Source organism: Ctenopharyngodon idella, chromosome 9, assembly GCF_019924925.1.
Source record: "Ctenopharyngodon idella isolate HZGC_01 chromosome 9, HZGC01, whole genome shotgun sequence".
In the NCBI taxonomy this organism is placed as follows: Eukaryota; Metazoa; Chordata; class Actinopteri; order Cypriniformes; family Xenocyprididae; genus Ctenopharyngodon; species Ctenopharyngodon idella.
The window spans coordinates 36,292,675-36,319,730 of NC_067228.1; the positions used below are offsets into that span (position 1 = coordinate 36,292,675).

The 27,056-nt window shown below is 41.0% G+C and overlaps 1 protein-coding gene across 23 annotated transcripts in view; it reads left to right on the forward strand.

Annotated features, from left to right (window-relative positions):
- The window catches only part of crfb1 (cytokine receptor family member b1), a 109,937-nt gene that overhangs the window by 14,428 nt on the left and 68,453 nt on the right, over window positions 1-27,056 (forward strand). The window contains exons 7-8 of one of the 23 annotated variants that reach the window (XM_051907072.1): window positions 659-783; window positions 2,328-3,207. The exons of the other annotated variants lie outside the window; for them this stretch is intronic. Coding sequence (XP_051763032.1) covers window positions 659-783; window positions 2,328-2,519 — 317 coding nt within the window. The 3' untranslated portion in view covers window positions 2,520-3,207. Of the gene's footprint in view, window positions 1-658; window positions 784-2,327; window positions 3,208-27,056 lie in introns of those variants that run through there. 23 annotated transcript variants of the gene reach the window in all.

The following is a 27,056-nucleotide window of genomic DNA, read 5'->3' on the forward strand; positions in this document are numbered from 1 at the left end:
TTGAACACACTGAAAACAGTGGAGATGATCGTGGACTTCAGGAGAACCCCCCAGCACTCACCCACTCAGCATCATGAACAGCACTGTGGCAGCAGTGGAGTCATTCTGGTTCCTGGGCATCACCATCTCTCAGGACCTGAAGTGGGACACTCACATTGACTCCACAGGGGAAAAGCCCAGCAGATGTTGTACTTTCTTCACCAGCTGAGGAAGTTCAACCTGCCACAGGAGCTGCTGACACAGTTCTACTCAGTAGTTACTGAGTCTGTCGTGTGCTCACCTATAACTGTCTTATAGTAGTGATAAGATGAGCCATAAACTCTGTATGAGGAATGAAAAAAGGGAAGAAAAATGTTTCTAGACAGAGTTCAGAATTGGCTCAAACTTTTAAGCTGTATGTGGCGCTATATAGTTTCAGTAAGAAACACCAAAGTTGGTCAGAGGTCTGTTGAGATGCACTCCAATCAGTGTGCCAAATTTCACAACTTTCTACCATATAGTTCTATGGGTTGCTCTTGTTCATAAGAACAATCAGTCCAAAATACAGCAGTGCTACATGTTTTTGTAAAAGTTACATTGAATTGCTGACTAATTGAGTTGATGACTAAATGTAAGGTGTAAATGTTTTTGATTGTTTTGTATGTTTGTCTCTCTGCAGCGTTATATTTAATGAGTTGGTCACTGGGAGCAGCAGTGTCAGGTTTATGTGTGCTGGTGTTGGCTTTGAGTCTGCTTTACACTGGGTCTCCATGTAAGCTGAAGACCCCTCTTCTTACATCTCTGGTAAGCGTTTCATCTGGAATGTTTTTATACATTTTCAGTTACATCATTAGCTTTTCTTACCTTGTACATCTGGTTATGTTTGGAATGAGTTAAATTCATCTATAAAGCAGATCTGGAGAAAACAGTGATGTCATCGTCCAGCTCAGTTCTCATCCAATAGTGTCAATGCATTCAAATTAACAATATTGCTATTGAACTGTTGTATAAAATCAATATCACATTTGCATTTGTGCTGATCTTCAGGAAAACATCACTGCCAAAGAATGTATTATTAATAATAGAGTGAAGCTTCTAACCACAAGTCAAGAGCTGCAGTTCCAAACACACAACTTTGCAGTGATATTAGTGAATGTTCATTGGGATTGTGGCTTTGTGAAACACTGAATTGATGAACTGTGTTGGTAACGATGGAGCTTGCGACCATAGTTTGCTAATGATGCTTTTGGGAAACGCACCCCAGGCTGGTTGAAGGCCCATTAACTGTTCCTTGCTCAGAATTGACACAAGGTGTTTTTATGATCTCAACACTTCAGTGTCTCTTTTGTGAAAGAAACTCAACATGGAGGCAAGAAGGCAAGTAGGTTAGCAAGATAATAACATTACTCACCATCACTTATATCCATCATGCCATCACAGTTGTCAAGTTGATCATGCAGATCCATGTCGATAGTGGGGATAAGTCCCCTTTAAAAGGTGTTTTTTTGACATTCCCTGACATTTGTGCTTATTTCAGTTACTTAGAACATATCAGCGGCTAAAGTCTGATGTAAAAAAAAAAGTCTGACGCTAAATACAGTGTATTTCGCATAAACTGTGCTACAATATTATGTGAGCAAATGTGTATGTACATAATGAGAATCATACAATGGTTCAAGTGTGTCCAAAATTTTTGACTTGTTGGAGCAAGAGCCATGAGTTTGACTAAATCCGGGTGCACATTGTACGATTTATAACAGTCCTTTACGATTGTTGCTTGTCAAACTGTATGAACATGATCCTCATGTCACACTGTGGGATCTCAGATGTCATTAATGTCAGACTGTACGACAGTCAAGATGTGTTAAAAACGGACGCGCACATGAAAAATTGTCTGGAGTTTTACATCATCAACCCACACACATTCAGTGACTGTGAGCTGCATTACACACGGGACTGAAATGGTGGCTAACAAAGACATCTCTAGCATTAATTTTGAGCATGGCTTGTCTTGAAAAACAAATCAATTTGACGTTCGTCGTAGGAGAAGTCACACTGCAGGACTGTTTGCCAAATCTTCTGACACTGCCAGAATTTCATCTGAGGTAAAAATTTGATCGCAACGGTCATTAATCGGCTGTCGGTGAACATGTCAAACCAACGACCAAAGATGACCAAAGACCAAAAGGGAGGAATCTTTTAGGATTCTCAAAATTTGTCTCAGACAACCAAATCATGGCCAAAATCGTACAGTGTGCGCCCGGCTTAAGTCTCATGTATCCTGCTGCCACATATAATGACTGTTCAACTCTTTCTCTGTTTTGCTGTTGTTGTTTTTTCTCATTTAGAGTAACACGGTTCAAGCCCAGTATCTGATTCCTGAACAGACATTATATGAGAGAGTGTCATCAAGTGATGCTCAGTTAATTAGTGCATCTAAAAATGATCCCACCAAAAACAACAACCCACTGAATGTGGAGGAAGATTTAGGAAACACACATCATGAGGAAAACTATGTTCAACAAGGTCTGTTTCTTTAAAAAAAATTCCAATTGATAAAGAACTACAATATGAACTTTACAATTGTGAACTTAATTTCTTAATTTGTTAATTGTTCATTTAAGAATTTAGAATTTAGAAATTAGCATGCATGTTTGTTTTAAAGCTTGTGTACATCAGTATATACAGATGTATTATGACACAATTCTTTTTTTAATTGATGTCCATTTACAAAGTCAGCAAAGATGTTTCAACCAAAATCAGTCACAGTTTAGTCACAATTTTTCCGTGTAACTACTTTATGCCAATTTGAATGTAACTAAATGCAAAATTCTTTATTTAATCAATCTGTCAAGGCAAGAATATATTTCTTTTTCAACAATATAAATGTGATTTTCAAGAAGTCACAACAAGAGCTTCTGTTTATGCTCTTTGATCAAAATACATTGCTAGCTGCAGTAGAAGTTTGCTTTAAAGCATTCTACATCTTTGACATAAACTAGTCTAAGCAGTGTTGGTGTATGGACTTCCTGGGGATGAAACACCAGCAATAAGAGTTCTGTGAACAATTATTGATGCATTTTCAATTTCATCATAATGCAGAGGGGGTGATGAGAAAATGTTTTAAAAATGTTTTAAATTCATATTCACATATGGACACATCATTTATACTTGTGTATTGACAATTTCGAAATGTTATCAATAAATTTTCATATTTTGGTTACTGAAGTCTGTATTACTGTAAGTTTGTGTGTTATTTTAATCACTAAAATTTTGGGTTACATTCAACCCAGCAGTGTAGTAATTTTAACCAATAGTTGGGTCAAAAGCGCTAGGTCAAAAAGGGACGAACCCAGCACTGGGTTGACCCAAATTCGGTTGTTTTTAACCCAGTATTTTTTGGTGTATCTGCTTCACCCTGGGCCCCTGCTGTACCTGCTCCACGTTAGTTTCTAGAGCCATCTCTGAATCCACAACAGAATTGCTCCTGCTCCTGCTCGATTGCTCCTGTCTGCTCCTGTCTGTCTCGCTGCTCAGAGTGGTTTGCGTCTGTAACTCGGTATAGCTTTGTTTTGAATCTCTTACTATCATTCATTGTAGTTTATATTATCATTACCATACATCTAATATTGCCTACCACATTAATCTGACGTCGCTAGCTTTTAATCTAAATTGCTATCACAACACGTTTGCATCTCGCTAGCTTGTTAACTTGTCATCAGTCTCTCGCGCGCTCCTTTTTCTACGCGTTCATCGAACAGCTGCGGTAAGTTGGATCAGTCTACAAACACGGTGAGTCATGTCATCCTCTCCTTCTATTGTTACTTGTTCTGCCTGTCACATGTTCAGTATAGCTTTCTCTGTCAGCGACGAGGGATTTACATGTCATAAATGTAGGGAAATAGTCAGGCTGACAGAGAGAATCTCAGAATTAGAGACACGCATCCAAACTTTAATTGAGGATAGTAAGAATGTAAGGGCTTCAGATACTGTTTTGGATGTAACTAGCTTAGTAAACTCTGTACATTGTTCGGTTCCGGCTGTAGAGCCCGCGCAGCAGGGCACTTGGGTAATGATGAGGCGGCCTAGCCGCGGAAAACACCACTCTTCCGTTCCAATAAGAACATCAAACAGGTTCTCCCCACTCAGTGACGCACCCACTGAGAATCCTGTTGAAAGTGCCCTAGTTACTGGTGATTCTATTACACGGAATGTGAAAATAGAGACACCAGCCACCATAGTCACATGTTTGCCGGGAGCCAGAGCACCTGACATCAAAGCAAAATTAAAAGTGCTGGCTAAAGCTAATCGTAAATACTCTAAAATTATCATTCACAATGGCACTAATGATGTTCGACTTCGCCAGTCGGAGATCACTAAAATTAACATTAAAGAGGTGTGTGAACTCGCAAGTACAATGTCAGAAACAGTAATTTGCTCTAGCCCTCTTCCTGTTCGTCGGAGTGATGAGATAGTTAGCAGATTATCATCACTCAATGGCTGGCTGTCTAAGTGGTGTCCGCAGAATAATATAGGTTTCATAGACAATTGGAAAAGTTTTTGGGGCAGACCTGACCTGTTGAAAAGAGATGGTATTCATCCCTCCTGGGGTGGTGCTGCTCTTCTCTCTAGTAATATGGCACATAGTCTTAGAACTGAAACATAACAAACTGGGGTCCAGGTCAGGAAGCAGACAGACCGGTTAAACCGACCGTAAGTCAGATAATTCCCAACACATAGAAACTCTTCCACCTAGATATTATCACATAGAGACTGTGTCTGTACCCTGAATTAGTAAAAACAAAAAACTTCCAAACCCATTTAAGGGTAAAAATTTAATTGATGTTCAACAAATAAAAAATAGAGATAATACTGATAAACAAATGATAAAGCTTGGGTTATTGAATATTAGATCCCTTTCTTCAAAAGCACTTATTGTAAATGATATTATCACAGACAATAATTTAGATTTGCTGTGTTTGACAGAAACCTGGCTAAAACCAGACGATTACATTACTTTAAATGAGTCTAGCCCTCAAGGTTACGATTATCGACACAATCCTCGTCAGAAAGGCAAAAGGGGGAGGTGTTGCTGTAATTTATAGTAATATTTACAGTATTACTCAAAAGTCTTTCAAATATAATTCCTTCCAAGTGATGGTACTTTATGTAACGTTATGTAAGTTGACATTTGTGCTGGCTACTGTATACAGGCCACCAGGACACCATACAGACTTTATCAAAGAATTTGCTGATTTTCTATTGGAGTCAGTACTAGCTGCGGATAACGTCCTTGTTGTTGGTGATTTTAATATCCATGTAGATAATGAAAAAGACACATTGGGATTGGCATTTACAGACATTCTAAACTCTATTGGAGATAGACAACACATGTCAGGACCCACTCATTGTCGTAATCATACTTTAGATCTAATATTGTCACATGGAATCGATATTGATGCTGTTGAAATTCTGCAGCAGAGTGACGACATCTCAGATCATGATCTAGTCTCGTGTATACTACATTTAGTCAAGGCTGCTAAACTGCCTCCCTGCCACAAATATGGTAGAACCATCACTTCTAGTTTCTTTATAATTTATTATTTAATTGTTAAATTAAGGTTTGTATATGATAGTTTCCATGGCAGAACTCAAAATAGATTGTTTCATTACTACTGGAGCTTGACAGTTTGCTAAGTCTCAAATAATCACCACAGGGTCCGACCAAGAGAAGAATCACTTGTTCTCTGGCAAAATAAACTCAGCTTAATGTGGATGGGTGTAAGTTTGTTGTCTCTTATTACAAGTATTTTAGGCAGTCTAATAAGTTTATAGCAACAATGACAAACGGTGACGATTAATAGGTAACCATTTCTCACAGTCAGTCACCTAAATAGAAGCTGAAGAAACATAACTATTTTAATTCTATGACAGAATAAAGAACAAAATTATATAGTTATATGATAAAGAATAGTTTTGTGTTATGGACAGATATTTTATTATGTTATATTTTTTCATATGCTGGTTTTTAGGAAGATTGCCATCTAGAAGATTGCCGCCATTGCAGATCCTGCGAGTTGTGCAAATCCATCTCCAATCTCCTGCGATTCCTCAACAGCTGGGAAATTAATTACTTTTGCTCTTTTGCTCATGATCTTACTTGTGCAGTGGAGCGGTGTATGTCAAAGGCTCCGGATACCCGATAGGAAGTAGTGCTGGCTAACTGGAATACAAAAACAAGCACTTCAAGCTCAAGGCCCCAGCCATGATCATAATGGTCACGAATGAATGAAAAGAGATTTGTCAATGTCTGTAGTCTGGTCTCAGATCACTAACTCCATCATAGAAAATGGATAAGACTGGGATGTGATGGTTGATGCAGCAATACAGCTTGGGTGGCTGCCCAACCTGAAAAATGAAAAAAAAATCTTATTAATATATTGAATGCATGTTTCATGCATCATTTTGACCCCAAAACATGGAAGACTTTATTTTTAAGAGTACAGAACTCAAATTCAAAATGATGGAGCAGGTCATGTTTGTACCTAGTAGAGTTCATGTGTACAACTAGTAAATATTATAATATAGTACCATATAGTATAATTGTATATAAACTATAGCTAAGTTACAAATTGTCGACCCTTGCGTAAGAAAATGACATGTCTCAGTTCTTGCCTGAAAACTTCTTCACTTCGTTGTTCTCTCAGTAGTATAATTTGAAGAACAATAAAAGATATATTTCGTTAAAGCATGACAGTGATGCAGAAACTCTTCTCAGGATAAATCTGGTGGGAAATACTCGTGAAGGTAAGCACTGCGTGTGACACAAACAATCACAAACACACTGTCAGCATTTTTATTTCCATTTTATTTTAACCAACAAGCAAATGCAGGAACCGTGGACGAACCAGACAAATGAATCATTCAGATGAGCCCCCCCCCCCATGCTTCCTGACAGAAGGAGAAGTGAAAAACTCAGCCATTTGTGACACCAAATGGTCACCAAGAAGCTAAAGAGTCTTTCATCGCTAGATCAAAAGAGACAGAGAGACAATGCAGGCCTCTTTTGTTTCTCTGAGTGACCTAACTTTACAGAAAAACCAACTGACTGTTCTACAACTAAAACTGCTCCAAACAATTTTAAATGGACTTATCAAACATCTTTTAACTGCATACATTTTACATCATGTCCACAAATACTACCTGTAAATAATCAAAGAGCAGAACTAGAAGAAAACGAGAAAACTAGAAGAAGAACCGGTCAGCAGTGCCCAGAGTAAGCAGAACAAAGAATAACTATGGAGTAACAAGAAGAACAGACAAGCAGCTCATTCAAGCCATCCAACTTTCACTCACTTTTCTTTTCTTTTACTTAATTTTCTTTTCCGTTGAATCTCGTGTTTTAAGTTTTGCCGCAAAGTTCAACCAACGACTTTTGCCGCTTCAACTTTAACTCCAGTGACAAAGAGACTTCCTGTCATTTTGCCAGCAAGCTCAAACATGATTGGTTTTTACCTAACCATCATCTGGATCTGAAAAGACCCTTTTTTCAAATTCAGCATTTATATTTCTATTTTTTTTTAACCAACAAGCAAAGCACAAACAAAATGGCATCCCTTCTGGCGCCTCCAACGTCCGAATTAATTAATTAACTCTTTAAGTGGACTATATTAGTGTAGTAAAGTAGGGGATAATGAATGACGGTATGGGGCGATTTCGAACACAGCTATGGTCACCCGCAATCACCCTAATCACGTCCACCTGCAGCCTATCAGCACCTGGTTCTTTCATTTAAACCCCACACTTGCTCTCGGTCAGTGGCTGGCCTTGTGTCATTCTAGGACTCACCATTCGCTCTGCTTCAAAGGAAATGTACTTAACTCTGTGTCCACAATCAGCAAGATAAGTGATTCTTCTGAGTATCTGAATAGCCTGTTAACCTGCTTTTGAAATGTTCTGAGTTGGGTGTGAAAGTTACATATGGACTTTGGGTGTGTATATATGGACTGAGTTTACCTGGAAATACTTACTTGCGTTTCTGTTTCTGGAAGTTTGAAGTATGAATTGAAGTTTATGTTCTCTGTTTATTGAAAAGACTGTTGTGGAGTTATCTATCACTGGCTTTGATTATCTGAAATACTGTCTGTGGATTTCAGTAGTGGTCTTTAAAATGCTTTAAGCCAGTGTTCAAGTTTGCTAAAGAGTGTTTTAATACTTGTGTATTCCAGTGTTTGTGTTTAATAAACTCCTGCACTTGTGTTCACTGCATTTCCTATGGTTTTTTTTTTTTTTTTTTTTAATTTGTAGTTTTTATGATTAAATTTTTAGCTGCTCTTTGACTCATGAACCTCCATGCAGTTCTTCCACAAACCCCAGTTTGGGAAGACCCTGAAGTTATGTTTAATACACTTCATGATGTTGATAGCATACACAAAAATGGAGTATATTTCTCTTGGTGGTTTTTATATCAGCACGGTACACAACAACACCATTCAAATCTAATCAATAAAGTAATCTATAGTTCAATCAAAAAAGTAATCTAAACGTAATCAAAAAGTAGTCAGAATTTAGTTCACAGCAAAAAAAAAAAAAAAGTTTAAAAAAAACAAAACAAAAACAAAAAAACCATCCAATGCACACCCTTTATTCATCATTTTAAAGATGAAGAATTTGAAAGGGTTTTTTTTTTTTTTTTTTTTTTTTTTTTTTTATCTTTGTTAAATTTTATGCTCTGACCAAAGTTTGCATGTGATCTGTATGGGATATGTGATTGTTGACATTTGGGTGTCTTGATCATCATAATTATTTCATGTTAAAGTAGCTAATAATGTTTTGTAGCTAATAAATTTTCAATGTATTAGCTACAAAAAACAAGCGCAAATCACGCGAGATCTGCCTGTGATCTCGTGTCCGCCTACTCTCGTCTACTTTTAAGACATCTTAAACCAGCTAGAATATAATATAAAACTGGACACCATTGTTTGTGCCGACGTAATCTTAGGCAAACTTAACATTAAAACAGTGAAACAAAAGCACCAAAACACTTTAGAGTCTGGAGGCCAAAATTATATTTATTTTGCTCACACATGCAAGTCCCTTTCTCGAGACAAGGCGCTGTCGTGGGAAGTTTGAAATCCAACGTGTGCGGCTGTTGGCAAGAGTTATATGGTTAAAACTTCCAACTTAAAAGAATACGGAAATTTAACAGATGATTTTGGAGGAAAAGCATGTTTATCAACTGGAGGTCGGAAATGCGGAGAATTAACAAGAATGAGAAAATCAAATGAAAAGAAGAAAGCAGTGGCGGGTAAGCACAGCTGTGTTGTGAATGGACCAGAGTGGGGAGATTCTGATATAGTAAATTCGCCTTATTCACCTGGCGGCCATTTTGAAAACTCGAACGCCATTGAGGGGTATACAAACCCGGAAGTTGGACTCCGATACGGTACTGACTACAAATCTCACCATTTTTACACATGATTTGACAGTTTATTTTAATAAATATTAAACATATAAAAGGTGTGCATCACAGCTGACATGTAGATGAACACTTTACAGTTGTTTTTTTGACTGTAAATTATTCCCTTCAGATGTTATTGAGCTTTAAATTATGGCATATTTATATATGAGCATATATACAGTAGTGTAAAATAGCCATTTTTACACATGATTTGACAGTTTATTTTAATAAATATTAAACATATAAAAGGTGTGCATCATAGCGGACACCTGGAGGAACACTTTACAGTTGTTTTTTTGACTGTAAATTATTTCCTTCAGATGTTATTGAAGTTAGAATCGTGCATACCTATTGTCGGATGTAACTTTAGAGACAGTCCTTAAATTTGCGAATATCAAACGTCCAACGTCAAACCAACCTTATGCCAGTGACCAGGATCCCTTCTGATATTTTTTATCCACTCTCGACGTAGTCCCTTACCCTCTGGAAAAAGGTGAAAGGTTTGTCCTCTGTTTGATTTTTTCCTGTGTGACGAAGTGCACTGGGGAACATAGCAGTGTGGCGCCATTGCCGCTAAGAGAAATCGCGATGCGAGAATTCCCGGAAGTGGTAGGTGTACCCCTCAAGCTCCTTAGAACGTTCGAGGTGAATAAGGCGAATAGTGATGATAGTATGGAAACAAGTCAAGGAAGCGGAAGAATGATTAGAGCAAAGAAAACCAGGCGTAGTCGCAGTTTTGAAAGAGGAGTGGAAGAGAGTGATCAAGAAAGTTTGAAATTTAAAATGGTATTGAGATTTGGTAAGGAGAAGGGAATTTCATCAATGAATCCAGTGAAACTGACAACTATTTTGCGAAACCAGATTGGAGATGTACATATGGCAAAGGTTTTGAGAGATGGAAATCTACTGATTGTTTGTAGAAATGAAGAACAGAGGGAGAGGGCTGGTAGAATGAAGGAAATAGGACCATTCAATGTAATAAATACAAGTTGTGTTGAAAGAGAAAATAAGTGGAGTAAAGGAGTGATTTGGGGAGTTCCGGTAAATCAAACCTAAAAGGAGGAATTCTGAAAGGTGCTCGGCGGATACAAATAACTTGTGAGGGAGTGAGAAAAGACAGTGAGTGTGTGGACTTGATTTTGAAGAGGAATCGCTACCCAAAAAAGCGACGTTAGGATTTTTGAGTTATAACGTTAGAGAATATATCCCTAAACCAATGAGGTGTTACAACTGCCAAAGATTTGGACATACAGCTAAGGTATGTAAAGGTAGAAGGAGATGTGCCAGGTGTGGAGAAGACCATGAATATGGGCAATGTAATCATGAACAGCTAAAATGTTGTAACTGTGAAGGAAATCACAGTGTGGCTTATGGGGGCTGTGAAGTGATGAAAAAGGAAAGGGAAATACAACAGATAAGATATATATGCAGAAGCTGTAATGATGGTGAATCCAAGAGAAGAAAGAAATGAAAGAAACAGAGAGGAGAATCAAACCACAAAAGAAACAGAACAGACAAATAAAGAAAAAGTACTGGTTGACTTAAAGAAGTTAGTTATTTTCATTGCAGGGGTAGTTAATGCCACAATGGAGATTAAATCAAAGACAGAAAGAATACAAATAATTGTGAAGGCAGCAGTACATCATTTAAACATCAGTGAACTGACATGTGAGGAATTAAGAAATGACCTTAGTGCTCAGGCAAGTCAGGAACAATCATGGGTTGGATAATATTAATAATGATCCTCTTGATGCAATGGAATGCTAAAAGTTTGTTGGCCAATGGACAAGAATTTAAAAAATATATAGAAGAGTTATCTAGCAAACCCAGTGTTATTTGTGTTCATGGTTGAGACCAAATTTGGATTTTAGACTAGGTGGATATGATTTATTAGAGAAGATATTGCATTTAGAGAGATAGGAACAGGAAATGAACATGAATATATAGTCATAGAGATCTTGATGAAGGAAGGAGAGCTCATTATTATAAATTATTATAATCCTTGTAAGAAATTACATCTTAATGAGTTAATGCAAATTGAAGGAATAGATGGAAATAGGAGAGTGATATGTGGGAATTTTATATTTGGGGGGGTGGATTGAACAACTATTAGAAGAAAAAGACTTGGTTTGTTTAAATGATGGGAGAAGGACCAGATTGGATGTACATACAGGAAATATGTCAGTATTGGATTTAACTTTGGTGTCAAATAATTTAGCAGGGAAATGTTATTCCATTATATGTTTAGAAACAGATATTAAGAAAGCTCAGGTTAATAAAGAATCAGTCATAGCAGTTTTTTTCGACGTCGAAAAAGCATATGACATGATTTGGAAAGAGGGGTTAATGATCAAACTGGATATGATAGGAATAACAGGTAGAATTTATAATTGGATTAAAGATTTTTTGTTTGATAGATTTATTCAAGTCAGAATTGGGAAGGCTTTATCTGGAAGATATATGATGGAAAACGGTACCTCCCATTGCAGTGTCATTACTCCAGTACTCTTTTCAATCATGATAAATGAGGTATTTTCTGAAGAACAAGGAGACGTTGGGCGATCATTTTTTGCTGATGAAGGGTCATTGTGGAAACGGGGAAAGAATATAAATCATATTACAGGAAAAATACAAGAGGCAATTGAAGTAGTAGAAAAATGGTCATATTCATGGGGGTTCAGGTTTTCAGTAGATAAAACAAAAACAATCATGTTTACTAGGAAAAGAGGCATTGACACAGATAAAGATGTATGGACAAACTATTGAAAAAGTTAAAGTTTTCAAGTTTCTGGGTGTGTGGTTTGATGCTAAATTATCATGGAATTGTTACAGCCTGTGCCTTGTGTGTGTTGTGTGACGTCATGACTCTACTTGTCATTCTGAGAGTTTGATTGTAGGGCCGCCCCTGTGCACCTGCGTCTAGTTGTGTGCGCTTATATGGAGGACGCTGAAGGAGACTGGAGAGAGGAGACACGCCAGCAAACAAGTTTTTTTTTTTTCCTTGCTTCTTTATTTTGTCTTTCTTTATTTAAGTTGATTTGTTTGTCTTGGGTTAAGTCAGGTATTCATTTATTATTCTTAATTTGGGTTAATTGTTGGTTTTATTTGGGGCATTCATTGGGGAGGGGGGGGGGGGGGGGGGGGGGGGATGGCTCGCCTCTCAATCGGTACCCTCTGAAGACTAGTTAGGTCTTATTTAGTTTTTGGATAGGTAGGTTTAGGCCTGCAGTTGTTTGCACTATTATATTTGTTTGTTTGTTGTTCAACTATGGTGATTTAAATGCGTTTATAAAACAAACAAGTCTTGTAGGACTAGAAACGTGTAGGAAGGATGATTTGTTTCTTCTTGCCCAACAGTTTGAAATACCTGTTTCTAAAACATCACTTAAGAAAGACTTAAAAGCTTGTTTGGTGGCTGGTTTAGTTGGTAAAGGGGTGTTACCTTCAGAAGATAATGTTCCGGAGAAATCAGCGGAATCGCTGGCACCCACATAGCAAATGTTTTCTGGCCCAGCTCCGGGCCACACAATCACCTTTCCCTCGGCCCAAGTACCGCAAAGAATGACGGCCCTGAAGTGGCCCAGAACTGGATTAAAGACAAGGGTCACACATGGGCCATAACCAGCCCGAATCTCAGCCAGTTAATCACCCTTAACTGGCCCTGAACTTGTCACGAATGTGGCTCTCGTGCCTCCTCCTCCGCACCACCAGAGGGAGCCGTCACCTGAGTATTGACTGGTTTACATTCGGACTACGTTTCCCATAGGCCCTCATTCCTGGGACTGATTGCGCACACACCTGCACCTCATCACACTCACACTATTTGAGACACACACACACACACACACTCTTTGCGAAGTCTTGATTTGCCCCGGTGATCACTACTGAGCGTTTTCTTGTGGACTGTATTTCTGTTGCCGTTGGACTGTTTATTCACTGTGATTCTCTGCCGCCTGCCCTGATCTGTGCCCGTTTACTGGACTGTGTTTGCTCGCCGCCTGCCCTGATCTCTGCCTGTGACCCTACTCTGTTTGTCTGCCGCCTGCCTCGATCATTGCCTGTCCCTGTTTGTGTCTCTGCCTTTGCCCCTGTCTGCCTTGGTGATTATCTTAATAAAAGCTGCAAATGGATCCCCACTCTGTCGACCCGTCATTACAGAAGACTTCGCCAAACAGCGATCCAGCAGCGATCATGCAAATTTCCACCGAGCTGTCCGCCCAAGCCAACCAGCTCGCGGTTCATCAACACCAACTGAATCGATTGACTTCCCTTACCGAAGAGCTGGTGAAAACCCTGCAGAGCCTTCGATTCAACGCCACCGAGGCTGTCACGCCACCGCCTGCGGCCTCCGCCAGTCAAGCCTTCACTGCCGCTCCCGCCGTGAATCCACGCCTCGCACTCCCGGAGAAGTTTGACGGCAACCCCGCAAAATGTAAGGGATTTCTTCTCCAATGTTCTCTCTTTGTCAACCAGCAGCCATCTCTTTATCCCACCGAGTCCAGTCGGATCTCCTTCGTATGCTCCCTGTTGTCTGGTCGAGCGCTGGATTGGGCCACGGCGGTATGGCGAGACGATGGCTCCGTGTTTCCCACCTTCTCGGCCTTCCTGCGACGCTTCAAAGAGGTCTTTGAACATCCAGAGGGAGGCAAGAGCGCCGGGGATCAGCTGTTGTCTTTGAGTCAAGGTAAAACCACAGCTGCGGATTATGCACTAAACTTCCGAACCCTCGCCGCTCAGACGAACTGGGTCGAGGACACGCTGAAACTGCTGTTTCGAAAGGGGCTGTCTCTGGAGCTGCAAGCCAAGCTCGCATGCCGCGACGAAGGAAGATCGCTTAACGAATTCATCGAACTAGCCATACACATTGACAATCTCCTCCGCTCACGACGCCCTGTTCAGCTATCCACTCTGACCACGCCTTCATCAGAACCCATGCAGCTCGGATACACTCCGCTTCGTCCAGAGGAATGCGAGAGGAGACGACAACTTCATCTGTGCCTTTACTGCGGTCAAGCTGGCCACATCAAGATCAACTGCCCCATTCGACCCACTCCATCTAACCCGAAAGCGGTGAGTTCTCCACTTCCTACCGCTTATTCCTCTAATTGCCTCAAAATTCCCATACAAGTAGCTCTGAATGATCAACGCATCACCACGCACGCACTTCTGGACTCTGGGGCAGCGGGCAACTTCATGTCTGATACATTCATCAACGAACACAATATCACATTAACGGACTGTAACTCTCCATTGACAGTGGAGGCACTAAACGGGAGACCCGTCGGTGGTGGAAGAGTGGCGCACATCACCGCGGAACTGACTCTACAGGTGGGAGCCCTTCATCACGAGCTCATTCAATTCTACGTCATCCACTCACCCAGCAACCCGGTCATCCTTGGTCTCCCGTGGCTCAGAACCCACAACCCGCTTATTTCCTGGAAGGAGGGTCAAATCATTCAGTGGGACGCCACTTGTCATGATCGCTGTTTGAAACGGATCACTCCCATACCAGTGCAGACCGTCACTGTCCACGAGTCCAACATCAATGAGCCCGACATACCTGCTGAGTATGCTGATCTGGCAATCGCTTTTAGCAAGAGCAGGTCCACTGAATTACCACCTCACCGCTCCAGTGACTGTGCTATAGATCTTCTACCTGGTACCACACCCCCCAAGGGCAGAATATTTCCCCTGTCACAGCCTGAATCAGCAGCTATGAAAGCATTCATCGAGGAGGAGCTGGCCAAAGGATTTATTCGACCTTCTACTTCCCCGGCGGCATCCGGTTTCTTCTTCGTCAAGAGGAAGGACGGCAGTCTTCGGCCCTGCATAGACTATCGTGGTCTGAATGACATTACAGTAAAGTTCCGCTACCCTCTGCCATTAGTCCCCGCAGCTCTAGAGCAGTTAAGACAAGCCAAGTACTTCACAAAGCTGGATCTCCGGTGTGCATACAATTTGATTCGTATCCGAGAGGGGGATGAATGGAAGACGGCATTCTCCACCACTACCGGCCACTATGAGACCCTCGTTATGCCGTTCGGGCTGGCCAACAGCCCCTCCGTCTTTCAATCCTTCATCAACGACTTCTTTCGGGACATGCTCAATCGCTGGGTCATCCTCTACATTGACGACATCCTCATCTACTCCAAAACTCTCGAGGAACATGTCCAACATGTCCGGTCCGTACTGCAGCGGTTCATTCAACACAAATTGTATGCTAAAGCCGAGAAATGTAAATTTCATCGCACCTCCACCTCATTCCTGGGCTACGTCGTCAGTCAAGAGGGAGTGGCTATGGACGACAATAAAGTAAGGGCGGTGCTTGAGTGGCCTCAACCACGCACGCTGAAGGAACTACAGCGGTTTCTGGGGTTCGCCAACTTCTACAGGCGGTTCATACGAAACTTCAGTGGCATTGCTGCCCCGTTGACTTCCATGACTAAACGACAATCCACACGTCTCTCCTGGTCCCACGAGGCGGTGCACGCCTTCCAAGAACTGAAGGAACGATTCACCACAGCACCCATTCTCCGCCGCCCAAACCCAGAACTCCCCTTCATAGTCGAGGTCGACGCCTCCAGCACAGGCATCGGGGCTATACTCTCACAGCGCCAAGGTAATCCAGCAAAAATGTTCCCTTGTGCATTCTACTCCAGGAAGTTGTCGGCGGCTGAGCGCAACTACGATGTAGGCAATCGGGAGCTCCTGGCTATGAAGGCGGCGTTGGAGGAGTGGCGCCACTGGCTGGAGGGAGCACGACACCTGTTCACCATACTCACAGACCACAAGAACCTGGAATACCTCCGGTCTGCTAAACGTCTGAACCCCCAACAAGCCAGGTGGGCCATGTTCTTCACCCGTTTCCAATTCACGGTAACCTACAGACCCGGGTCAAAAAATGTCAAGGCAGACGCTCTATCTCGTCAGACAGAGGAGGTGGAACGGTCGGAGAACGAAGAAAATATTGTTCCAGTCAAACCGCTGCTCGCTCCGGTTCAGTGGGACGTCATGACCGAAATCACTCAAGCAAATGAACTAACAGCACCCCCACCAGACTGCCCACCAGATCGCACTTATGTACCTGCACACCTCCGCGACAAATTGTTACACCAAGTTCACGATTTCCCCAGCTCTGGCCACCCTGGCATCACAGCCACACTACATCTACTACAAAACCGGTTCTGGTGGGACACCATGGTACCAGACACCACCCAACTCATCAACCATTGCTCAGCCTGTCAAACCTCTAAAGCATCACAGCAGGCCCCAGCGGGTCTCTTACAACCGCTGCCCATTCCTCAACGTCCTTGGTCCCATATAGCCGTTGACTTTGTCACTGATCTCCCTGAATCCCGTGGTCACACCACTATCTTCACAGTAATTGACCGGTTCTCCAAGGCATGCCGTCTCATACCACTTCCCAAGCTACCCACCGCATTTGAAACCGCAGAGATCCTATGCAACTGTGTTTCGCTTCTATGGTCTTCCGGAAGACATTGTGTCTGACAGGGGCCCACAGTTTACATCCCGGGTATGGACAGCTTTCTTCAAACATTTAAACGTCAACATCAGCCTCACCTCCGGGTACCATCCCGAGTCCAATGGACAAACCGAACGTCTGAACCAAGAACTCACCAGATTCTTACGCACGTACTGTCATCAAAACCAGTCGGAGTGGAGCCGCTATCTGTTGTGGGCCGAATATGCCCAAAATTCCCTACAAAAACCTGCCACTGGGATCACGCCCTTCCAATGCGTCCTGGGTTTTCAACCTCCACTCTTCCCCTGGTCCGGGGAACCATCCAACCTGCCCTCAGTAACCGAGTGGATGCAACGTAGCGAGGAGACCTGGGATCTGGCCCATCATCACCTGCAACGCGCTGTAAGAAGGCAAGAGCTACAGGCCAATCGACATCGTCGTCCCAATCCTGAATACACCGTGGGGCAGTGGGTCTGGCTGTCAACCAGGGACCTGCGTCTAAGACTTCCATGCAAAAAGCTCAGTCCCAGGTTTGTAGGGCCTTTTCAAATTCTCAAGCAAATTACACCTGTGTCATTTCGTTTAAATCTACCTGCTAATTACCGTGTTTCTCCCACTTTCCATGTGTCGTTGCTGAAACCCTCTGGTGGTCCAAGAGGGGAGTCGGAGGGAGCCGAGGCCCGCAACCCCCCACCCTTGATGATCGAAGGCGAGGAGGCCTATCGGGTTCGAGAACTGCTCGATTCTAGGCGCCGGGGTAGGAGACTACAGTACCTAGTCGACTGGGAGGGGTACGGCCCGGAGGAGCGTTCCTGGGTCAATTCGGATGATATCCTGGACCCATCACTCATAGTGGAATTTCATCGGACGCATCCGGAGAGACCGGCCCCTCGACCACGAGGTAGACCCCGGCGCCCGCTTCCTCGCGTCTGGAGCCGCTCGCAGGGGGGGGGGCTCTGTCACGAATGTGGCTCTCGCGCCTCCTCCTCCGCACCACCGGAGGGAGCCGTCACCTGAGTATTGACTGGTTTACATTCGGACTACGTTTCCCATAGGCCCTCATTCCTGGGACTGATTGCGCACACACCTGCACCTCATCACACTCACACTATTTAAGACACACACACACACTCTTTGCGAATATTCTCTGCCGCCTGCCCTGATCTGTGCCCATTTACTGGACTGTGTTTGCTCGCCGCCTGCCCCGATCTCTGCCTGTGACCCTACTCTGTTTGTCTGCCGCCTGCCTCGATCATTGCCTGTCCCTGTTTGTGTCTCTGCCTTTGCCCCTGTCTGCCTTGGTGATTATCTTAATAAAAGCTGCAAATGGATCCCCACTCTGTCGACCCGTCATTACAGAACTGGGCCAAAACAGGTTTTATTATTGGTACCAATTCTCAGCCATATGTTAACCATATCAACACCACCCTTTAACCAGAAACCCCAAAAATGAGCCATAACCCAGCCTAATCTTACCCAAACCATGTGAACAATTAAGTCACAAAAAAAAATCAATTCTCAAAATTTGTTTATTTAACAATATTGCACAAGCCAATAATAATAATAATAATAAAACACACATCTAGAATTGTGTAACTGTGTGAAGGCTATTTTATTTAGTACATTCAAAGCATAACATCTTATTACCACCTCAAAAAATTCCATTTAATTTCAAAATGTACTGGTCTGTCTTAAACAGTAGCTTACTTATTGTAGTAATGCACAAGCCCAAAAAAAAAAATGACAGCTAGAGTTGTGTAACTGTGTGAACGCTATTTTAGTTGCCTAAACAGTCAACTATGTACAAAATTTTTCAATTCTAACTAAATGAATCTATGAATGAATCTAGCACTGAAATTTAAACATATTATAATGTAATTTTACTCTCAACAAACATATTAAAACAATTACTTAAAACAAATTTACACATCAGAATGTTTGTATGTGTGAGGGAGAAAGTGATCCTATTTAGGACTGTCCTCAGGAAATGAAGTACAGCTCTGCAGCCCCTCTTTTCTCCTCAAGCGCTCTCTCCTTCCTCCATCTCTATCAGGAGCAAGCTGAAGCCATCTTTGTATATTTGCTTCTATCTCCTGATTGGGGGCTTGTTGTGTCAGATGATTTTTTTCTCACAGCAGCTAAAAGACAAAATACTAAATTAATAATACTAAATTAATAAATACATATACAAACATTCATCCACCTACTGTAAATAAATTTAGGTAACAAATTAAAATAAGGTTGCTTCGGTTACGTTTTTTACAGGAAATGATTGCCTATAATGTGGCACTATTGAATGACTAACTGGCTTATCAGAGTTTGACAACAGTATTTTGACAAACAAGACCATTTTAGCGAACAAAAACCTTAAGATATGGAAACTGTGGTGTAAACAGAGTAACCAATGCACTGTTGAAGTACTGATAATGTAACGCATTCAAAAGCATAACATCTTATTTCCACCTCAAAAAAAGTGCATTTAATTTCAAAATGTACTGGTCTGTCTTAAACAGTTGCTTACTTATTGCATTGGTTAATGTAAACTAACAATGACCTCCTACAAATACCAAATGCATGTATTAGTAGCATTATTTATATACAATAGTATGCACAAATTAACATTTAAAAAGTATATTATGATACTGTTTTAAAATAACACTTGTAGAAATTGAAGTACTGGGCATAAAAAAAATGTTTAGACTGTACAATTTTAAATAAATTAATTTGATTTTTAAAAAAGTGGTCATGCTCACTACAGACTTACCAAGAACAATGTTCCTTAACTGCAAGCTTTTAAAGCTGATCTTCCCATTTACTCCATGCATATTTATATTCTTAGCCAGCGAGTTTGTTATCGTTGCAGTCATTATTCTCCAAACTCCATCTCTGGTGTCCGTCCCACCTTTCATTGCCAACATGCTTATCTGTGAATTAACATTTAATTTATTAATTGTTAAAATAAAACGGCAATTATCCAGTAAAGGGATAGTTCAACCAAAAATGTAAATTCTGTCATCATTTCCTCACCTCCACTTGTTCCATGCTTGTATGAGTTTCTTCCTTCTGTTGAACACAGGAGAAATTCTTAAAAATGTTGTTAACCGGACAGTAGATGGTAACCACTGGTTTCTATAATATATATATATATATATATATATATATATATATATATATATATTTTTTTTTTTTACCAATGTTACCTTCGACTGTCTTGTTACCAACATTTCTCAAAATGTCTTCTTTATGTTCATCAAAAGAAACCAACTCATCCAAGCTTAAGAGTAAATAATGAGTACATTTTCAGTTTTGTGTGAACTTCCTTTAAAAAACAAGAACAGACATATATCTATAGGGTTGGGAACTGAGAAGTTTTCTTGCCCAAGCACAGTCTTGTAAGAAAAGGGAAAAAAAAAAAAAAGATTAACATTGAATATGCCTATTCAAGATTTACCAATATAGGATACTACTGTAGCTCTAAAACTCTGTTCATGGATCATGGAAAATGAGTGCTTTTAGGCCAGCGGTTCCCAGCTTTTTGTTTTTTTAAGTAACTGTAATTTCATTGTTTTTATCAAACAATTTATATCCACATTTAAATATTTTATATTTAATTATTTTATCCATAATTATTACATTCCCTTTAATTTCATAGGATAATACTAGCCACTTGTATGGTTGTTCTCCTGGTTCAGTTTTGCCGTAAGTGGCCAATTGTTCATGGCATTATTAGATGTGACCTCTAAACATTACCTAGGATGATAACTATTGTTTTAGACAACAATGAAAATCATGTGATCCATTTCATTCTTTCAGTGTAGTTATTTGTGTAGTTAGATGACCAGCAAGACATGAAAGAACTAAGCAGGCCTCTGTGATCACAAATAAAAGATACATGATGGAGCATGTCCTTTTTACGTGAAACAATGATTAATCCAGATTTGATTCTACATGACTGATGCAAAATGCTAACAAAATAACAAATTGCTTTCTTATTGTTTTAAGAATGTCTACTAGCTAAAACAAAAATATCAGACATATCCTGATTCACAGAAGTCACAGATTAGATTTAGATATAATTAAATCTGATATACAACCTTTGAATCACTTTCAGCTTTCTTAAAAATTCATTTACTGTTGCTGATTTCGCTGTGATTTTTCCTATCATTTTAACAGCATTACATTGTTCCACACACCGGACAGGAAGCACCGTAATCTTGCCTTGAATATATAGTAGCAGGCCTAAATACTTATAATTGTCCACTACACAAAGTATGGCCCATAATCTCTACACTGATCTGGGCCACACACCTCCCATCCACATTCGGCCCAAATGTTGTCTGCTGTCATGCATGCAGTGCCATCATTGCCACGCATGGCCCACAGTTGGCCCACATGATGCATGCCAGTGCCGGCAACACGCCAGCAGTGCCATTATGAGGCCAAGTTTGTTTGCTATGTAGGGCAGCTGTTGCGGATGAACAATCTTCTTCGAGTTCTTCTGTTGTCGAGCCAGTTACTCCGTTTGTTGCTCGGGGTGAGGTAGGACCTTCATATTCTTTACCAAAGTTTGAGCCGTTATCTCTGTCGACGGGAACCTCATCCACTCTGCGTGAGGACGCGCGTTTGAAAGTGCGGTTAGCGCGTTTACAATTAGAGATGCAAGATAAGGCTCAAGCATGAAAGGATGAGCTGCAGCATCAGCTTGAACGGTATCGTGTTGACGTGGAGATGAAAGTTAAAATACGACAGCTTGAATTGCAGGTTAGTAAAGACTCAAAAGAGAAAAAAACATCTTCTGCGCTGAAAGATGATGCAGATTCGGAGGCAGCTGTGGGTTTGAATCCTTTGAAACCTACGACTGTTTCAAATGATTCCGTTGGAAATGATTCAGTTAACGGATTCCTTAAATGTTCCTTTGTCTCCTCAGTTTAATGTGGCGAAGAATATCGTAATAATTCCACCGTTTCGTGAGAAAGAGGTCGAGGCTTATTTTCAGGCATTTGAGCGAATAGCTACTGCATTAAAATGGCCAAATGAGGTCTGGTCATAATGTTACAATGTAAATTGACCGGGAAAGCGCAAGAAGTGTGTGTCCCGCTCTTCCTTTGGAAGAGAGTGTTCAATATGAAACGGTGAAAAATGCGATTCTTCGTGCATATGAGTTAGTGCCCGAACACTACGGACAACGATTTCGTACGATGAAAAAATCCGCTGCTCAGACATATGTCGAATTTGCCCGTGAGAAGGGTATACTTTTTGACAGGTGGGTAAAGGCTTGTAAAGTGACTGACTACAATTGTTGCTCATTGAAGAGTTTAAGAATTGTGTTCCGGAGCGAACTGCGGTTTATTTAAATGAGCAAAAGGTTAATACTGTACAACAAGCAGCCGTTTTGGCAGACGAGTATGCTTTGATGCATAAACCCGTGTTTGTAAAGCGTTCATTTGATTCTGGACACACTTCCCAAAAAGAAAATGAGGTTAGTTCTTATGATGAGCAAATCAAACCTAGTCCATCTGGTCCAAAATTCCGTAAAGAGTGTGGCTATTGTCATAAAGTAGGACATGTGATCGCTGAGTGTAGAATTTTAAAACGAAAACAAGAGCGTTCGGATTCTTCGGTGAATCAACCTCGGGGTTCAGTATTGGTGAAAGTCGTGTCTCAGCAGCCTGTGACTTCTGTAGTTCCTGATGCGTGCTTTCAGCCTTTCGTGTTTGACGGTCTTGTGTCCTTGACTGATCGTGTTGAGGATCAGAGGGCTGTCAAAATTTTACGTGACACTGGGGGATCGCAATCTTTTATATTGCCTAATTCTCTACCCTTTGATGCAGAGTCTGCGTGTGGCACTAGTACTATCGTACAGGGAATAGAAATGGGTTTTGTACCTGTTCCCCTTTATCGTGTTTGGGTATCGTCTGATTTGGTCACTGGATGTTTTAATGTCACGGTCCATTCTTCTCTTCCTGTACAGGGCGTCGATTTTATTATGGGCAATGACATTGCTAGAGGTAAAGTAATGCCAGTTATGCACGTTACTAATACTCTGCTTACTGATCCACAACCTGATGGGTTGGCTGAAAGTTTCCCGAATGTATTTGCTGTTAGTGCAGTTACGACACGTGCGCAGGCAAAACGTGTAGGTAAAGAAAATGAAATGAATCTAGGTGAGTCTATTTTTAAAGAGATTCTGGAAACAGAAGCATTTCCTGAGTCTTTAGAAGCTCCTAAATCGATTTTGAAGCCTATGTGTCCAGATCCTGATGTGTTTTTGCTTATTTTGTGTAGCGCTCTTACAGACGCTCAGAAAAGTGACCCAACACTTGAGAAATGCCGTCTTAGTGCTGATAGTAACATGTTACCGTTGTGTAACCATCAGTTTTATTGGAGTAACACTGTGTTAATGCGTCGCTGGAGTGCTCGTCCGTTGAGTGAGGATGTTCAGAACGAATGGAATGTGGTCCATCAAATTGTGGTACCTTTTTAGTTTCGACAGCATATTTTAAATCTGGCTCATGATCACCCTTGGTCTGGACACCTTGGTGTGACCAAAACATATAATCGGGTGCTGCAACATTTCTTTTGGCCCAGTTTAAAAGCTGATGTGTCCCGACATTGTAAAAATTGCCACACTTATCAAATTGTGGGGAAGCCCAACCAAATTGTGCCACCTGCTCCCCTTCGTCCTATTCCGGCTGTAGGTGAACCATTTGAACGCTTTTTTGTCGATTGCGTCGGCCCACTTCCACGAACAAAATCTGGTTCACAGTTTATTTTAACCATTATGTGCACCGCCACACGGTTTCCGGAAGCAGTACCACTGCAGAAAATAACTGCTAGAGCTGACATTAAAGCGTTGATAAAGTTTTTTACTACGTTCGGATTACCTAAAACGGTTCGAACTGACCAAGGTTCAAATTCTTTATCTAGAGTCTTTCGAAGTGCTCTGAGAGCTCTAGGAGTGTCCCATGTTGTGTCCAGCGCCTATCCTGAATCACAGGGTGCTCTAGAGCGCTGGCATCAAACTCTGAAATCTGCTCTGCGAAAATATTGCATGGAGACTGGTAATGAATGGGATGAAGGTGTTCCTTTGGTTTTATTTGCTCTTCGTGAAGCACGACAGGAATCACTTGGTTTTAGCCCGTCCGAATTGGTTTTTGGACACAACGTACGCGGTCCTTAAAAGGTACTAAAAGATGTTTTCACTACTGATCTGTCTGAGAAAAGCAACGTGCTTGATTTTATTTCTCGTACCCGTGAGCGTTTACAAAAATGCTTGTGCTGTTGCAAAAGAAGCGCTCTCTCTGTCACAAAAGAAAATGAAGAATTGCTTTGACAAGCGAGCTGTTGTACGCAATTTTACGGCGGGAGAGAAAGTTTTAGTGTTGCTTCCTGCGCCTGGTTCTGCTTTGGCTGCATGATTTGCAGGACCATATGTGATTAAAAGTAAATTGAGTGATACGGATTATATAATCTATACACCAGAACGCAAACGAAAGACGCGGTTATGTCACGTGAATATGTTGAAACCTTTCCTGTGTCGTGCTGATAAAACTGAGGCAAGTAACCTTTCTGAGTGTAAACTCCAGGCAGAGCGAGTGTCCATGTTGTCTCTCACTCTCGTGAGTGAAGATGGAGAAGACGGTTTGACCATGTCTACAGAATTGTTGAATGGTGGTTGTTTAAAAAATTCTGAAATTCTGAAGGTACTACCATTTCAATTGTCTTATTTATCTAATGACCAGCAACAGGATGTGATTGATTTGGTGGAAAGTTTTCCTAACCTGTTTAATGATGTACCCTTAGGTACTCCTGTCATCCAACATGACACTGAGGTGGATGACGCCCGTCCAATTAAACAGCATGCGTATCGCTGTCCAGCAAGTAAGAGGGAGATCATGAGGTGTGAAGTGGAGTATTTGGTCCAGAATGGTTTTGCCAAAAAGAGTAACAGTCCTTGGAGTTCACCGTGTGTTTTAGTGCCTAAGGCGGACGGGTCGCTCCATTTTTGTACTGATTTTCGAAAGGTGAATTCTGTTATGGTGCCAGATGCTTTTCCGTTACCACATATAGAGTTAGATCTTTTAAAAGGATACTGGCAGGTGCCTTTGACTGAACGTGCCTCTGAAATTTCCGCCTTCGTGACTCCCGATTCTTTTCTCCAATATACGCGGATGGCGTTCGGGCTTCGAAACGCGCCCGCCACTTTCCAGCGGTTGATGTCCATGGTGCTGGGTGACCTCCCAAATTGTAACGTTTATCTGGATGATGTGGTTATCTATTCTCCTACCTGGGCTGATCACATTTCTTCGCTGTATGATGTGTTTGGTCGATTGGCTACCGCTTCCTTAACCTTAAATCTAGCGAAGTGCGAGTTTGCAAAAGCTTCTGTTACATACCTCGGGAAAAAGGTTGGAAATGGCGAAGTACGTCCTGTTGAGGCAAAAGTAAATGCAATTATTGCATATCCTGTGCCTACTACACGTCGTGAGTTAAGGCGATTTTTTTTTTTTTTAGGGATGACCGGTTATTACAGATGCTTCTGTAAAAACTTTTCGACTGTGGTCGCTCCACTAACCAAACTGTGTAGTCCAAAAGTTGCTTTTAACTGGACTGATGAATGTCAAAATGCATTTTTATGTGCAAAGTCTCTTCTCTGTAGTGCCCCTGTTTTGTCTGCTCCTGAGATGCATCGGCCGTTTAAACTTGAGGTGGACTCCAGTGCGACTGGAGTTGGAGCCGTTTTGCTGCAGGATGGTGCTGACGGCATTTCCCATCCAGTGTCTTACTTTTCTGCTAAATTCAACCGTCATCAAATGAATTATTCTACTATAGAAAATGAGACACTGGCTATGTTGCTTGCTTTGCAGCATTTTTACGTATACGTCGGTTGTACCACTATTCCTGTTACGGTCTATACGGACCATAATCCGTTGTTTTTTTTTTATAAAATGTATAATCATAACCAACGTTTGAATGCTGGGCTCTAATGGCTCAACATTATAATGCGGAGATCCGTCACAAGAGGGGATCTGATAATATCGTTGCAGATGCTCTTTCACGGGGATAAGTAAGTTAATGTAATTTCATTTTTTTTTTTTTTTTTCTTTTTCATTCTTGTTTGCTTGTTGATGCTTCACCCAGCACCTGTCTTTTTGTATTAGACTAGGTTCTTTTAGGTGGGGGAATGTTACGGCCTGTGCCGCCCCTGTGCACCTGCGTCTAGTTGTGTGCGCTTATATGGAGGACGCTGAAGGAGACTGGAGAGAGGAGACACACCAGCAAACAAGTTTTTTTTTTTTTTCCCTTGCATCTTTATTTTGTCTTTCTTTATTTAAGTTGATTTTTTGTCTTGGGTTAAGTCAGGTATTCATTTATTATTCTTAATTTGGGTTAATTGTTGGTTTTATTTGGGGCATTCATTTGTTTGTTTTTCCGTATGATAGGCTACGTGTTCCCGATTTCTTGTTAAATAAATATTTAAGGATGTATTGGGATTCACGTGTCCTTCTTTGTGTTACGTTTCCCCTAAATGTAAAAAGATTTTAAATGTGATGAGATGCCTAAGAGGGTCAGAATGGGGAGCGAGTAGTCCTGCAATGAAAAATATCTATGTAGCATTGGTTAGATCAGTTTTAGATTATGGAAGTATTGTTTATGACTCAGCAGCAAAAACTTTATTGAAGAAGCTGGATGTGATACAAGCGCAAGCTTTGAGACTTTGTTGTGAACTGAATTGTTGTCAGAAAAGATACATTCCTGCAGTACCATTATCAATAACTCCACCTTGGATGTTTCCTGCAGTGTTCTTGGATTTTTATATGTTAGAATTAATGAAGGTATTTAAAGAATCTGGAAACATTGTTGAAAATAGACTACAAACTGTGTATCAAGCATTTACTCCAGTATATACTGATGGATCTAAAGATCCTAATACAGGGAGAACAGGTTTTGCTTTTAGTTGTCCATCCTTAAACATTTTTATTAATAGGAGAACATCAGATCATTTATCAGTATATACTGTAGAGATGATGGCAATAGCAATAGCAACAGCACTACAGTGGATAGAAGAGACTGGAATCAAAAAGATTATACTTTGTACAGATTCATGTTCAGCATTACAGTCATTGAAATCAT